The sequence below is a fragment of the Aspergillus pseudoviridinutans genome, assembly GCF_018340605.1.
Source record: "Aspergillus pseudoviridinutans IFM 55266 DNA, scaffold_1, whole genome shotgun sequence".
In the NCBI taxonomy this organism is placed as follows: Eukaryota; Fungi; Ascomycota; class Eurotiomycetes; order Eurotiales; family Aspergillaceae; genus Aspergillus; species Aspergillus pseudoviridinutans.
The window spans coordinates 2,095,993-2,111,414 of NW_025091281.1; the positions used below are offsets into that span (position 1 = coordinate 2,095,993).

Here is a 15,422-nt window from a genome sequence, read left to right on the forward strand (position 1 = left end):
ACGCTTCATCCTTCCCTCATATTTCCTATTGGCGGATTGGCCTCCCCATCTCACCTCTTCACAGTAGCATCGATTCATCTAGTCCAGCTCGCTGCGATATCAGGCAATGGCGGAGCTAGTTCCCTCCAAATTTCCTGTTCTGTCGCCTGTTCCACTGGGTATACCAAGAATGACGCCATGCTCACGCATTGCACCTTATCGTCGGCGCAAGTCCAGTCATCATCGTCGCTGCTTTCTACATCGTTCCTAATTATTATTCCTATTGCTTCCTGAATTGATCGCCTGAGGATCAGGAGTAACAATTCCTACAACTTGCGCCGCAATCCTACCAAGTTGTATACATCCGGCACAATGGCAGAATCAGTGGTCCAACTCAAATGTGAATGCAAGGTTCGTCTTCGCGACCTTGATTTACAGATTTGAAGTCTAACGGCCGCATCATAACAGCACGATCCTTGGGGCAAAAAGGGCAAAGATGCACTGGCTGCCCAGCTTTGGGCCAAATCGCCTGGCTCCGGTGATATCAAGGAGACAGAGACATACTCTGAGGTGAGGAGGCGTCTCGTCCCCTAGCCGTGCTGCTTATAAAAGTTAACTCTTGAGATAGATGTGGATGGGGACATACCCGACAAACCCGTCAAAAATTCTCGCCACAGGCGAGTTGCTCGCTGACTACATCAAAAACAACCCGCAGGTGATCGGGAAGGCCGTTTTGGATCGATATGGGCCAGAGATCCCCTTTCTCCCCAAGGTACACACCGGGTCGAGAGAAACGGCCTGCCGACGTTGACTAACGAACACTCAGATCCTATCCTTCGCCAAAGCCCTTCCACTTCAAATCCACCCCGACAAGGCCTTGGCTGAGAAGCTCCACGAAACCGATCCGAAGAAGTTCGGCGACCCCAACCACAAACCCGAAATAGCAATTGCACTATCCAACTTTGAGCTCTTTGCCGGCTTCAAACCCCTGAAAGACATCGAGTCCCTCATGAAACTGAAGCCGCTTGAACGGTTTGTCCCGCCTCACGAGAAATTCGATGACGAGCTTCTGCGGCAGATTTGCAAGGCGTTGCTGAGCGCGTCCCCTGTCGCCGTTGCCGAAACGATCAATGAGCTTCAGAACATACCCGAGTCCCAGTTCGGTCCCAACAGCAGCTATATTCCGGGTATGCTGGAGAGACTTCGCAAGCAGTATTCCGAGTACGACAATGGCAACCTGGTCGCTGCGTTGTTGATGAACTATCTCAGCATCGGACCGGGCGAGGCAGTCAATGTACCTGCGGATAGTCTGCATGCATATCTTAATGGTGACATCATGGAATGCATGGCCCGGTCCGATAACGTTCTGAACACAGGATTTTGTCCTAGGCCGGCTCGGGACAATGTGGATCTGTTCTCGCGGGCGCTAACGTTCAAACCTCACTCAAAAGACGAGGTGATTCTACCAAGGAAAAAGAGTGACAAGGGGTTGAACGGAAAAACCGATGAGTATGCACCCGCCTTTAGCGAATTCAACGTCCTAGCGACTTGTTTGGGACCCGGGGAGACGGAAACGCACAAGGCCATCTTAGGCCCGAGTCTTATGATCGTCACAAAAGGTAATGGTCAAATGAACGCTCCAGGGGACAAGCGGTTCGACCTGAAGGAAGGATACACGTACTTCATCGGACAGGGAGTCGCCCTAGACTTCTACACAGAGAAGGGAATGGCGGTTTATCGACCTTATGCAGAGTAACCAGAAAGCGGCGCATACATATTAGAGAGGTGGTCGGTCAATGTGATAGAATTGCATCATCTTGTCCTAAGTCCTTCACTTGTCGGTCCTTGTAATTTCACCATGCAGGCTATATGCATCAGTTGCTGAAGCAAAAAATATAGCCCTTTGAGCTTGAACAACTCATCTGCAGAGAGATGGGTCAGATCGCCATTCCCCCTCTTCCCTAGCGCTGAGATACGGGGTCAGGGCGCGCACAACCGAGTCGCCGAGCTCTCTCAGCCAATGATCCCCGAAGCCGCACCAGCTTGGATGCTATTTTGGGCGTGGGAGGATTCGAGCATGCGTTTCGGCTTTCCGTTTGTCTGTAAGCATCAACTAAACAAGATAAGCGCAAGTGATCCTCCCAGAGAGTTCTCCGATTCGGTTTCTATCTTTGTCCATGATTACCACAATCCCGCATTGCTTGATCCTCAAAATAACTTTAAACTCATGGCTCTGAAACGAGGGACCGTGATCAGGCCTGAGCTTATCAATATGACAGGACTTAAATATTCTCTTTCTTCCGCTCATCGTAGAGGGGGTGATCTAACAGCGTTGATGGAGAGGCTGGCGAGGCGGATCAGGGCCCCCTCATTGTTTCGCTTGTGATTGGGATCGAACAAGCATTGCTTTGTTCTTCTGAAGAAACGATTGTCCAGTATGGTCATTTCGCGTGATACCAACTATTCAGGCCCAGTTGAATCCGACCACGCTTCGTCGACTTCAATCGATAGTTCGGGATCGGGGAACCCCAACAATGTCACTCCGATAATCATCGGAGTGGTCGTTGGAGGCGTTGCTGCCATTGCGAGTAGGACTCTCTTCTAGCAAATTAGGATCCTGTGCACGTTTCAATGCTAACAAGTCTGTATCAGTCACCGCGGGCATACTCTTCTTTTTCTATAAGAAACGCAGATGGGATCGCATCCGTCGACGGGAAGAACAACTCCTCGAGTATCATATCCAGGCCGGTTTGAAGGCTGAGGATGCTGAGCTTGCAACTATGCGGGGTCGACCGTCATCTTCGCTCTCCATCTACCGAGCCCACTCTGACGACATCAGTGACCGACCACCAGCATATCAGACGTTGCATGTACCGGTCTATGACCCGTCCAGGTACAGAGATATCAATATTCCACCAGCCGTGCAGTTCTCTGCGATGAGACAACCGCCATTTCAGCCGGTCGATAATGCTTCTGTAAGAGATTGGTCACATCTTCGCAGAGAGCATGTCTCACATCTAAACGACGACTCGCCATTGCCACAGCTATTGCAGCCACCGGTGCCGTCATTTCTGGGGACCTCGCCAGATTCGACACGAGATTCGATACAATCAGACAGTCTCTTCCAAGCCACTGTGGTTCCTGCGGACTCGACCACACTCAATCAGACGGCAAGGCTACCTAGGAGACCAAAACCGGTGCTGTCGAGATTGATCACAAATCTCAACTAATGAGGAGACGCTTATTCGTATCAGTTGACCATGATTTTGGCGTTAGGGCGATGTCTCTGTTTGTTGAAACGGCGTAAACGGATATTAGCGATGGCGCATGGCGTTGGGTCCTGGGTTTCCTTACTCTTTTTCTTCTCGTGATCGTTGGTTCAGAAGCAGCAGAAATGATGACAACGACTTCATGAATGAAACATGCAATGTGGCCCACTTCATCCAAGTTTCAGAGCCCTGGGATCGTGGAAGAGGCTCCAGTTGATGATTGATTGAGTAGAGCTCGACCTGCAGTTGGCAGCAATCATACTAGGACAAATAACGTCACTTAAGATAGGCTCGAAAGTCTCCCCGAGGACAGTCAACACCTGAGGCGCGAGGAAGGAATCATCATGAAGACTGAATGAGAGGACTCACCTCCTTCCTTCCTCTTTGCCATCATCGTGCATGATGTGGAAGGAAAGTGCAGACTTAAAGAGTCCGCTACCTCAAGACACCCTCAGCTCGATGTATTTTCTTCCAGTCTCTCGAGACAACACGCTCGGCGGAGACTTCTCTCTAATGCCCTATTTCCTCGTCTCTGCCATATAATATTACCTATTCTTATTTCAGTCGTTACTCTCGTTACACGGTACCCAGGCGAACGCACCTTACTCGGACACCCATTCGCATATCAGCATGGATGAAATGATAGCAGGATGCCTATGCCTGTATGGTTTCGCAACTGTCCAACAACCGGCTGACCAGGCCGTTCTTGTTTTTGGGACGAATCTCTCCGGCGCATCCAATAGAGCCGTTCTCAGGAAGGAAATGGCTTGTGCTCAAGCCCTGATGCGGGCATTCCCACCACAGTCAATCCATGTGTTTGAACCCACACGGACCTGGTCGGAATGGAAAAGCGATACTGTTGCCGCAAATGCGAATCCGAGGTCGGCACACGCGCGCATCTACCGCTCGCAGACGACGTACAGAATGGGCTTCGGAAATGTGGACTTTATGCGCGATATGGCGAAGCAGCTCGATGACCATAAGGGCGTTGAAATCTTGGAACTTCACTGGCTACTCAGCGAGCAGGCCACCCATTCTCTAGAGTCCAAGGCTGCGCAATTGGCAATGAAGGATGCAGGTCGGAGAGCGGAATTATTAGCCAGGAGGGCTGGACTCAACTTTGCTCCCTTGCGAATGACAGATCTCGAATGGCGAGCAAACGGGGAGGCCTTGCCTGCGTCCTGGAAGGACGCTGAGAACGGTGCGGGTGGCAGACATCTCGACATGGAGCCGAGGATTTTTCAGCTTAATGCTATCGTCAAAGGCAATTTCATTATCTGGTGAAATGTGCGGCGCGGAAGGGCCCTGCCGGTTGCTCTTTGCTTGTTCGGCAGGGTAACAGTCAGAGGATTTCGAAACGCTGATGTGTTTGGCTGGTGATTTGGATCGCTCATGCGAGATATTGTTGCTGAATGGCTTGATTTGCTTGGACTTTGCTCGGTTCAGTGGCTTGGGCTGAATTACTTTGCTTATAAGATGAGATATAGGATTACAGAGGTATAACAACTTCTCCTTGCTACGGCTACATGTCAGGAATCCTAGCCTGTCCAGGGTAATAAGCCTCCCTAAAAGTAGACTCGAGCCATTGCCTCATAACATCAAGTTGCGAGACCGGCAGGAGGTTCCTGCTCTGGCACATTTGCTCCGTCTTCATACCAACAGTGGGGAAACCTAGCACAATACCATAAGATCCGCGTCTTGGTAAACTAACTATACAATTAGTTTGCTCTCACACGAGAGATTTGCATCTCTCTGTGGACATAATCCAAAGCGGAAAAGTAATTTGTCATTTTATGGGTCAATTCGTGGAAATAGCTCGACTGGCATGCCCGGGAATCTCCGCTTCGACGCTGTAAGCGAGTAAGTGTTTCTTTTATGGATCCATGCCATAATCAAGTTTGATAGAAGCTGCGAGGTTACATTTGATCAGATGTGAGGAGTGTCAGTTCTGAGCACACGCAATCACGTTCCAGGCCCTGATCTGAGGCGGACTGGCATGTGCTGGTTACGTTCCACTGCCAATGTATATCCTTGCCCTTTCGAATGCCATTAGCGTGGGTTCAGAATATCGACCAGTGAAATGACTGACGGAATGAGATTGAAAGAGTATCTACTCCGCAGTCTTATTCGATTCGGCCGGAACAACGGCGAAAAAACGGGTTTCGACAAAAGCGAGTTTTTCGTCCTGGTCGCAAAGTTGCCAGTCGATGATGTCTTTTCCCTTGTCGAGGTGCTGAGAATGATTAGGTCTATTCGTCTAGATTCATTCAGTCTGGAATTTCTAACTGGAGGACAACAACACGGAATGACTGTGATTAGACTAATAAGACATGAGCTGATGCTCCATCACGGCGCGTAGTTAAGCTCTGTGGATGGTTCGGTTCACTTGGCCCCTCGACGGGCTTACGGATTGCGGGACGATCAACCTTGTGCTTGTTCGCTTCTGAACCAACGGCAATACGCTAAATAATCGCCGAGTGTTGGTTCCAGGGTTCAACTCTGACGACGTCCAACTCAATTAGCGTTATTATTATGATGACTTGTCGGTTCGGATTCTGAATAAGAAAACACGGAAGAATATGGCGGATGCACTACTCCGCTTGGGACAATCGAAGGAAGAGGCTAAGAGCCTTCCTCTTTGAGGATCGAGCTTCAGCTCGTTGCTTTGCCCCTCCTTTTGCTGATAATCCCTGTCTGTCTCAAGTATCCGTCCCCTTTCAGTCACCCACACGATGATACGATAGCGATGAGCATCACGGGGCGTGCGAATAGCAGATCCCTGTAAGTAAGACATGACATCCACACGGGAGTTTTCTTCCCCCAGTATTGGTCGAACCTTTTCCTCAGCCGCATCGTGACCCTTAAGACGTATGCCCACAACTTACCTGTCCTTAGATTACGTAGCCTGTCCATCTAGGCTACTGCCTGGCAGTGTAGGCAGGATGTAGAGGAACGGAGTTCCTTTCCAGGATGCGAATATCGACAAGAGTCAACCGCGGTGTTGGAAGATGCTACTGCCGTAGTCTCTACGTAGTCGGTCATCTTCCATTGCCCCTTGCGAAAGTCCCACATTTTCTCGAGGCTTAATCGATTGATACGGCCGCCCACTGATCCTGCTTCGAGCAGTAGATGATGAGCAAGCGCCACGCCAAGAAGGCGGACAGCTGCGGGCGTCGTTGTGTGCAACGTAGTTGACCAACGTCCAAGATCGCTTGGCTGCGTCGGCAAGAGCTGTAAAGTGACTACGCCGCAATTTCTCCTTCCTTGCAATTTTTCTTACTCCTTCCGCGACGTACCCCTCTCGTTTAATACTATGGCTTGCAGGGCCAGAGACTGCAGCCTGCTCTCTACCCTGCCTAGAAAGTGCTCTGCCGGGGTCTTCAGGACCAGTCACCGTCTGTCATTCTGCGTGCCGCTCCAAAACCGCTGCGATGCCCAAAGTCGATCTTCTTTATGAAGTTTCCAAGTGGCGGTCCGTTGACTTTCACCTGAAGGGGGGTTGACCCAAACTGTCGGGTCTGTAACGCGTCTTTGTCTCGCATGACTCCCGTCCTACGGTGTCGTCTACTCGAGCGGACTTCTTCAGGATCTTTCCTTTTGGATCATGTCACATAGAGCTATGTGGCTGTCATTTGATTGTGCCTGATGGATGTGTTATGATTTCTCCTCATCCCATGCAGGCCGTCGGCTGTCCAGTATCACTCCTGTTTCCTCTCCCTACAAAGCCTGACTCCCTTTTGACTCACTCGAAGGAGTCTCTGTAGGAGAGGAATACATAATTCCTGCGTCAGTCGCTACAAACTTTGTCTTCCCGACGGTGTGGCATTATTTTCGGCCCGAGACCTTCTAAAGAAGTGAACTTGTCTTCTGGGGGTACATTTGATGAAAAATCCCATTGTTATCATGACGGCCATTATTCGCAAGTTGAGGAGGAAGCGCAAGCTGTCTTCCGAACTGCATTCTCGATGGGGCGATGTATCAATCACTTATCCCACCGAAGGCTCCTGGAGTCAGTGGGACCAGCCTTCTAGCATCAAGATGAATATTGCTCCTGAGATCCCTTCGGAACAACGTCGAAGGCATAGTTCGCCAGAGGCTCGACATCGAGAAAGTAACTCTTCTCGCCCCGAGCCAACCTTGCATTCTGGGGACTCGGAAGGACGGGAATCGTCAGTCGATTCTGCCATGACAATACCCACCAGACACTACGATGCGAAATTACGAAGTCGATCAACAAAAGAACAGCCCACGCAGAAATTCTCAGAGCACCGTGGAATTGTAAGTGAGCAGAAGGGCCTTGTCAACCCTTGGGATGAAATATGCTCCAGCGACGAAGCCGATGAAGCCGAAGAAGACGTTATTCCACCGCCAAAGGGCCCCAAACGGCTTCCGCGAGAATTAAATCGTCTCAAACTCAATGCACATATGGATGACCTTAATCGCGCATCCAAGTCACCCCCGCTCTCTGTCACCTCGCGAATGCGGCGACGCAGTCAACAAAGCAGCGTCACCGAGCCGACAGCATCGGTTTCGGGAACCTCGAGTTCCAAGCATACGAGCTTTACGTCCTCAGTACCGTCAGTCCCACCTGAGGATCCTCGACATATGTCGTACTCTCCATTTCAAGAACAGAAACTCGCTCGCCGGTCAAAGCCTCGAGAGACTGAGCCAGTCCGTGAGCCAGTTCGTGAGCCGGAGTTGGTGCCCTCCTACGATGAGCTCTACGGGTAGCGCTTGTTCGATCTCCATACCCTCCCTACTACAATCACCATTTCCGTTATGACAGAGCTCCATTTACGTGAGGCCTTCCGGCTGGAGGATTACTTTTTGCTCGAGGATTTTTCTTAATGATTATTATGATTCGTTACCTTTTGTGCCACCGGCGAGAGCGCAATAGGACATACGTTTTGCATTTTGGAGTCTTATCTTTTCATATGGGAGGCTCCTTCTTGATTTTGGTCCATGTGATCGTCTAGCCTTCTCTTCTCAGCACAAATCGAGTGGGACTGGAGAATGATGGGCCAGTATCTACCGTGTATGAATTTCTTAGGGACAAGGGGGTTTTCTGATCATTCCTTATCATATCATGTCATTATCATAGGAAACTACTGAGAATTATTCTATTTGCTGGGACAAATGATTGTTGACTCAGATTAGTGAAGTCGTGACGCCGGGATGGGTCGAGGTAGCTGCTTTGTACCCTGTACAAGCGGCTATTTTCTGTGACCTCTTTGTCCATCACCTTTGTTAGACTGCAGTAGGTGCCTCCACAGGATGTCTAGATGATCTGGATTCAAGTGATATCGGCACTATGTTGCCGAGCACAAAATGACGGAACCCAGCAACCAGCAATCAAAAGATGAACATCGTTCGTCCAATCAAGGACTCAGACAACAATGAGCGAGTCCTAGTACTGTCTACCTGTAAAGTACTTTCTACCTGCCTACTGTGAAAGTAGATGGTGTTCTGGGCACTCAAATGAGGGGTTCGCTCGTGATCGACGAATCATAGCCTCCTGCCAGGGCCAACGTGAGCCGATGCGACACGCTGCAGGCCCAGTCACAATCACATCTCCAGTCTCTGGTCGACTCTTGTCACACTCCAAATCCTGCTACCAAGACAATTCCTAATGGCCACGGAGTGTTACTACTGGACGGTGATTTGTCTTGAGCACCAGCCCCAGTCCCGCTTCTCTTCCAACCAGTCGCGGGGGATGCTGGTTAGACCAATAACCAGCCAATGCTCTCTGCCTCTGCGAGCGTGTGTCTTAGCGCCCAAACAAGCACCCATTGCTCATGGTGCATGCTTAATCGTCCTCGACTAGCTTGCACCCTATAAGCGACGTCCTGACAGACCCTGGAAGGAGAAATTCGACCTGACCATGCTGCAGCACGTTGCCTCCGGTCGGGTTCTTTATCAATCCGCGAGGAGTACCAAGATGTCAACCTAGCGACGGTGATAACTGACTCAAGGACGTGACCTGCCTTCACCTTTGCTCTTTTGACTGGCCACTTCCTGTCTTTCTACTTTCTTGGGCTATCGTTTTCGATCACTGCGCTGTCAATTCGATGCCCGGCCATCGAACCCTCGGCGTGTCGCCTATTCTTTCCTCGAACTTACAGTAATAAATTGGCATCAGCTTGGATTGATCGGTCCGGCTCGTCCTTCAAGATGATCGGCTTCTTGAGCCAAAAGCCGAAATCTACGTCGCTTTTGGCGGCTGCTTTCCTGCTCCTCGGTCACCTTACACCTGTGGTGATCGGGCTGAAGACGACTCCCGGCTCGCCGTGCGCTAATGTTTGCAATAAAGTGTCCTCGAACACTACAGCTTCCGAGATCGTTTGTTTGGACCAGCAGTTCAGCCAGACCACGAAAGGGTCCGACTTTCAAAACTGCGTGGATTGCCAGTTGCAAAGCACTTACAGTAATTCGTCTTCGGGGGAGACGGATGTCGGTTGGGGACTCTGTACGTATATTCGACATTTTGGTGACAACGAGACATGCAGTTGCTAATGCGGAGCTTCAGACAATCTCCGCTATGCCTTCAGCAGCTGCGTGTACGGCTTCCCTGAACAGGTTGCCAATATCTCTTCTCCCTGCGTGGTTTCCTGCCAGCCATTATCATCGGCCCTCGAGTACGACTTGGATCATCCGAATGGCGTCAACTTCGATACCTGGTGTGGTGCTTCGTCTTTTGCGGACAATCTCATCAGCCAGTGCGAGTTTTGCTACAATTTGACCAGCAATATGACCGATTCTCAGGTCTACCTTGCAAATTGTGTGTTGCTTTCCCTTTCTTACCTTATTCCAGTCTGAATTCGCCAGTTACTGACAGCCTTGCGAACGATGTAGTCCTAGAAGCTCTTCGCTACAATTGCCACTTCCGAACACCTACCAGCAAAGCTTTTCCTATTAGTCCGAGTAGAGTCTTCAGCGAGTCGATGCTGCCCCAGTCCACAGTGGACCTGACCTCTCCTTCCGCGAACGCCAACTCAGGCTCCAGCCACCTGGCTTTGATCATTGCGCTGCCGATCCTGGGATTTGTGATCCTGATCTGTATCCTTGCGGTGGGATGCTTCTTCTTTATCCGCTGGCGACGCAAGCAGGCTCGCAAGAACCGTCGTTCGGACCATCTTCATGCGCGGTGGAACGATACCACCATCAGTACCCCGGCTCACGGGGCGTGGGCTGATCCTGCCAAGAATGGAATGTATAGCCAACCGATGCACCACCCAGGGTCTGGACATGGCTTCAACTTCGTCGACACAGACGGCCGTACTCAGGAGGTGGGATTCTCCAAGTCCAATTATGTCGAAATCACCGAATCTCCTGTCACAGTCCCATCTACCACACATTCTCCAGAGCAGGAGAAGGGATATCACGCTCAGACATACTTTCCTGAGCGCAGTGGCTCACCTCCCCAGAAGCAGTAGCTCTGAGGTCGTGAGTAAACGTCGATATCACTCCCTTGCTGGCCTGCTGATGTATGGCAATCCATGGGATTTGTTGGGGAAAAAAATGTACTGATCGAGTAATGCGAATGGCGGTCATACTCTCCAGTGTAGGCCACTATCCGTTGCCAGAAACTCTTTCCTTTCCCCAGTTTCTTCCCTTCTTATGCATAATGAATCGCACGATCGCATGTTGTCATATTCATCAAATGAATGATATACCCTCCTTGATCCGTTGACACAATCTTCATTCCACTTCCCTCAGGCGTTTGAGCGAGATGTTATCGCGTGGTGGTATTGCTGGCGTCGACCAGTTGGCGGGCAATTCCTAGCAATGATTGACCATAGCTCAGCGAGATAATTGAAAAATATCAAATCTGATACACAGTAACTCTACAAAAATTCAAGATAATTGTCCGACAGACTCCATCGTCTTTTTATACCTTTCTCTGGTGAGAGCCAAGGTAGCGCTCACCAACCAGCCCCTCTTCGGCCGAAGGATCAGGATGTGCATCTAGCTAAAAATAAACACGGGTTTGGCGCCAACGAGTCAGTGACAGCAGAATTATCTCCAGAGTCCAGCATAACAGCATCGTCAGCTTGGACTGATTGCATTCCAAGCGTTTCGGCCAAAGATGCCAAGTTACCAATGGCGAAGGGTGGTCGTGTTGAAGGATTCTACTGCTTGGGCTTTGTGGTGGTGAGGACGCTATTTATAGCAGTTCGATTGATTTTTATGCAGCTAAATGGAAGTCATTAACTGTTTAGGACAAGTAGAGCCGTAGGAACTGAACATACTCCTTCAGGTATTCATGTCCTGAGACTCTAGGAGAATCTATCGGAGCCCGTGTTGTAGATACTAGAAACTCGTAGATGTAGATCTAGCCCTACGCGTTTGTAGCTGTGGGGTTGCCAATAGACAACCTTCCTGCTATCGGCCTATCGCCGTCTGCACCTCTCCCGTCATCGTCCAAACACGCATACCTCCTCACCAGCACCAAAGTCTCAGTCGCAATATCAAAGCAAAATGGCATCCCTAGACCAAGACCAGATAAAAACCCTCGAACAATCCCGCCAACGGCTCGTCCAGCTCACCCGCTCCCTAGCCTCTCTAATCGGCAGCTTAAACCAAAGCGACCCGCTTCCATCCTGGTACACCGGCCCTCAACCACCGCCCCCAGATGCAAAATACTAATTGAAGCAGGTCCTCGCTCCAATCCCAAGCAGGCATCATCTCAAACAACCTCCTCAGCGTCTCTGAACACCTCTCCGACAACCGCGACCTCCTCTCCGCGCTCGTCGCCTATCCGGGCCCCTCGTACCCCGGCCGCACGCAGGCCCCAACGCTTGAGCAGCTCCTCCGCACGAAACTCGACCCCCGCGTTGAGGACTGGGTATCGCGCGGTCGGCGGGCGGGGGCGTCTGCGCTTGAGGACCAGGGTGCGTTGAGTGAAGGTGCGCTTGCGGAGCTGTGGGATTGGGCGCCTGTGGAGGCGAACCAGGAGGCGAGGAGGAGGAACTGGGGTGGGAATTTCACGCTGGAAGAGAGGGAGATGGGGATTCAGAATGTGGTTACCGGGTTGAGGAGGCAGTTGGAGGATGAGGATGAGGAGGAGAGTGAGAGTGAGGAGGAAGGGGAGGGGGAGGAAGAAGAGATGGAGGTTGTTGGAGTACGACGCAAGTCTGGTGTGGGCGCTGGATTGGAGTTTGATATTGCGGCGCCTATGCCGGGGTCACGGCAGCAGCAACAGCAGCAGCAGGCAGCTGGACATGCGGTTCCCTTGGAGGATATTCTACGGTATATGACTACGGGGATACCGCCGACGCAGCGCTGATGGCTGCGAGCACTTGTCCATTGATTAGAATACGCGGGGATGGTTTCAACGACATTAAAAATTGTATTCAAGCATTCTGATGAGAATTGTCAAAGCGACCAATCTATCCCCGTCTGCGGGTGGTGGGCGACTTGGCGGAGGGCTTGGGCGATACTCCTGTGCTTTCAGCCGCAGGAACCCTTTCCAGTGGCCGAGAGGATCGAGTAGGTCGCTTCTTGGGCTGCGCCGGGCTCTTCCAGTAGTAGACCATCTGTGCCGCCAGGATAACGTTCAGGACAAACCCAGCAATGAATCCATACAGAATGAGCTTGTCGTCAACTTCTTGCAGCGTGGTAAAGATCCGAGAAAGGGAACCGACGAGGTAGTTGAACACCTGTTACAAAATCAGTCACGTATCCTCAGGTATCAGTAGACAGAAAAAAACACATACCGCAAAAGCGCTCAGCTGTCCGGTCCCTCCCTCGCGCCAGATCGTGTAGATTTGAGGCGCCTTGCTGGCCACGCCGAGTGCACCAGCACCAGCCTGTAGATACGACATGGTCTGCGCATCGACCAGCGTCTGATCAAAGAGCAGCGCATACACACTGGCGGCAACCACAGCAATAAAGGCCGCAGCAGCGGTAGGGCGATCCGCAAAGGTCAACACCAATACCCCAACGATCACATCCTGCACCGCAATCAAGGCGGACTCTCCATATGTGCTGAACGGGAACTGGTTGCGCACGCCGTAGGAAAGAGTGATCAACAGGCTGGCGGTTTCGAGGGCGTAGGAGACGAAGGATACGCCAGCAGAGGATCGTGAGCGGATAAGCTTCAGGATCTGCGGAACCTTTACGATGGCGCTTGCACCCACGATTGCAATACCCAGAGCCTTGGAGATAGCAAGGGACGTGCAGGCAGGATCCTTGGTGACATCAAGGTCGAGGAGGAGAGCGCTGTGGCATGGCGATCCAATCAAGGAGATGATGACATCGTGGACGGATTGCGGGAGAGCGGACGAGATAGGACGGAGAACGGGTTGAAGAGGGTCAATAACGACCTTTTGAAGCGTATCCATGGCGAGAGTCTACAGGCCAAAGGACGTTTTTGTGTTTTGGTTGACGGTGAACTTGCTAACGGAGTACGATGGTTCCTAAGAGCAACAACTACTATCTTAAGGGCGGTATGGTACATTCCTGCGGGTGTGGTCTTTGTGGCTCGCCGGGGAATTTCTGCTCCGTCAATGGCGACTCTTCCGAGATTCATCTCATGATCTAGATCGTCCTATCGTGACTTACTTCTATCTTTCTCGATCCATGTTACTTCCGCCATGATTGTTCTCCGGTCCTCGTTGCTGAGGTCTGGATTGGCGCGAGATCCTGCTCGCCTGTGTTCCCAATGCTTCTCACGACTCTCACCATCACGGCGACCTGTCGCAGTTCGCAGCTTTCTCTCCTCTCGGCTGCGGGCTGGCATTGCCGATCATGAATCAACATCCTCGACTATTCAAAAGACGTATTTCTCTGCCAATCGGACTGCAGATGGCTCCACGGACAAAGATGGCTTACTAGCGTCCTTATCCGCCGTCAATAGCTCCCCTCGAAGTATTGCCGACAATGCATTATCACAGAATGCAACCGGTTCAGAGTCGATTGCTTCACAGTCTACCTCACAAGAGTTACCTCATCGCCGGAGGAAGCGGTTAAAGGAAGAGGGGGCCAAGAATAATGCTACAGAATCTGAACTCCCTCCTGATGCCTCGTCGCAACTGTCCACCCTCTCATCAGCCCTCCCTGTGACTTCCCTCCGCCGCAAGTTGGCCGCGTTTCTCGCCCTCACGAAGCCTCGTCTCTCGTTCCTGATCGTATTGACGACCACCTCCGCATATGGAATGTACCCGATCTCCTCTCTTCTCACACTTGACCCTTCAATGACTCCTCTACCGACCCTCTCAACCTCAACCTTGACCTTTCTCTACCTAACCGCGGGAACGTTCTTGTCCTCATGCAGCGCCAATACTTTGAATATGCTCCTTGAACCTAAATACGATGCTCTGATGTCACGGACACGGAACCGGCCGTTAGTGCGCGGGCTGCTGTCACGTCGTGCTGCGGTGTTATTTGCGATTGCGACTGCTGCTGCAGGTCTCGGTTTGCTGTACATTGGAACGAACCCTACGACGACCGCGCTCTCCGCCAGTAATATCTGTCTCTATGCCTTTGTGTATACACCGCTGAAGCGTATATCCGTGATCAACACGTGGGTAGGCGCTGTGGTAGGAGGCATTCCTCCGTTGATGGGTTGGACCGCTGCGGCAGGCCAGACAGCGACCACCGGCCATGACAGCTGGCGGGATATGTTGTTCAGCAAGGACAGCATTGGTGGCTGGCTCCTGGGTGGCATTCTCTTCGCATGGCAATTTCCTCATTTCAATGCGTTGTCCTACATGATCCGCGAGGAGTACAAAGCGGCCGGGTACAGGATGCTCGCTTGGACTAATCCCGCTGCAAATGCCCGTGTCGCACTACGATACTCTATTCTCATGTTCCCATTCTCCATCGGTCTCTGGTGGGTCGGGGTTGTCGGTAATGGCTTCCTGGTTGGCAGCACCGTTGCCAATGGCTGGCTAGTCAAAGTGGCCTACAATTTCTGGCGGCATCAGGGCGCCAATGGCAGTGCTCGAAGCCTCTTCTGGGCCAGCATTTGGCAGCTGCCAATCCTCCTTGTCGGCGGTCTGGTCACGAAGAAAGGTCTTTGGGATGGTGTTTGGAACAATATTTTCGGCCAGCCAGTGGAAGACGAGGATGATTATCTCTACGAAGATGATGTTGAGGTGGTAGAGACGGAGCGCAGGATGATACCTGCGAAGACGAGTAGCTCCTGATTCTTCCTTTCGATTTATCAGCGCA

The 15,422-nt window shown here is 51.4% G+C and overlaps 8 protein-coding genes across 8 annotated transcripts; 7 read left to right on the forward strand and 1 right to left on the reverse strand.

The window, feature by feature from the left end:
• Positions 1–351: 351 nt before the first annotated feature.
• Positions 352–1,735, forward strand: Asppvi_000745 (uncharacterized protein; the record flags this gene model as incomplete). Its single annotated transcript, XM_043297051.1, has 4 exons — positions 352–390; positions 448–549; positions 608–751; positions 806–1,735. 4 exons carry the CDS (start codon positions 352–354, stop codon positions 1,733–1,735), a joined length of 1,215 nt encoding a protein of 404 aa, XP_043152986.1.
• A 681-nt stretch (positions 1,736–2,416) lies between these two features.
• Asppvi_000746 (uncharacterized protein) lies at positions 2,417–3,209 on the forward strand (the record flags this gene model as incomplete). The annotated part of the gene is made up of 2 exons (XM_043297052.1): positions 2,417–2,567; positions 2,632–3,209. 2 exons carry the CDS (start codon positions 2,417–2,419, stop codon positions 3,207–3,209), a joined length of 729 nt encoding a protein of 242 aa, XP_043152987.1.
• Positions 3,210–3,878: 669 nt separating this feature from the next.
• On the forward strand, positions 3,879–4,532 carry Asppvi_000747 (SIMPL domain-containing protein; the record flags this gene model as incomplete). The annotated part of the gene is made up of 1 exon (XM_043297053.1): positions 3,879–4,532. The coding sequence occupies one exon, from the start codon at positions 3,879–3,881 to the stop codon at positions 4,530–4,532; it is 654 nt and encodes a 217-aa protein (XP_043152988.1).
• Positions 4,533–7,151: 2,619 nt separating this feature from the next.
• Asppvi_000748 (uncharacterized protein) lies at positions 7,152–7,979 on the forward strand (the record flags this gene model as incomplete). The annotated part of the gene is made up of 1 exon (XM_043297054.1): positions 7,152–7,979. One exon carries the CDS (start codon positions 7,152–7,154, stop codon positions 7,977–7,979), a length of 828 nt encoding a protein of 275 aa, XP_043152989.1.
• Positions 7,980–9,419: 1,440 nt separating this feature from the next.
• On the forward strand, positions 9,420–10,681 carry Asppvi_000749 (uncharacterized protein; the record flags this gene model as incomplete). The annotated part of the gene is made up of 3 exons (XM_043297055.1): positions 9,420–9,714; positions 9,775–10,026; positions 10,101–10,681. 3 exons carry the CDS (start codon positions 9,420–9,422, stop codon positions 10,679–10,681), a joined length of 1,128 nt encoding a protein of 375 aa, XP_043152990.1.
• Positions 10,682–11,726: 1,045 nt separating this feature from the next.
• On the forward strand, positions 11,727–12,534 carry med8 (RNA polymerase II mediator complex subunit MED8; the record flags this gene model as incomplete). The annotated part of the gene is made up of 2 exons (XM_043297056.1): positions 11,727–11,851; positions 11,904–12,534. The coding sequence occupies 2 exons, from the start codon at positions 11,727–11,729 to the stop codon at positions 12,532–12,534; spliced, it is 756 nt and encodes a 251-aa protein (XP_043152991.1).
• Positions 12,535–12,637: 103 nt separating this feature from the next.
• On the reverse strand, positions 12,638–13,591 carry Asppvi_000751 (putative monosaccharide-P-dolichol utilization protein; the record flags this gene model as incomplete). The annotated part of the gene is made up of 2 exons (XM_043297057.1): positions 12,638–12,907; positions 12,965–13,591. The coding sequence occupies 2 exons, from the start codon at positions 13,589–13,591 to the stop codon at positions 12,638–12,640; spliced, it is 897 nt and encodes a 298-aa protein (XP_043152992.1).
• A 252-nt stretch (positions 13,592–13,843) lies between these two features.
• Positions 13,844–15,397, forward strand: cox10 (protoheme IX farnesyltransferase; the record flags this gene model as incomplete). The annotated part of the gene is made up of 1 exon (XM_043297058.1): positions 13,844–15,397. The coding sequence occupies one exon, from the start codon at positions 13,844–13,846 to the stop codon at positions 15,395–15,397; it is 1,554 nt and encodes a 517-aa protein (XP_043152993.1).
• Between the last annotated feature and the right edge of the window lie 25 nt (positions 15,398–15,422).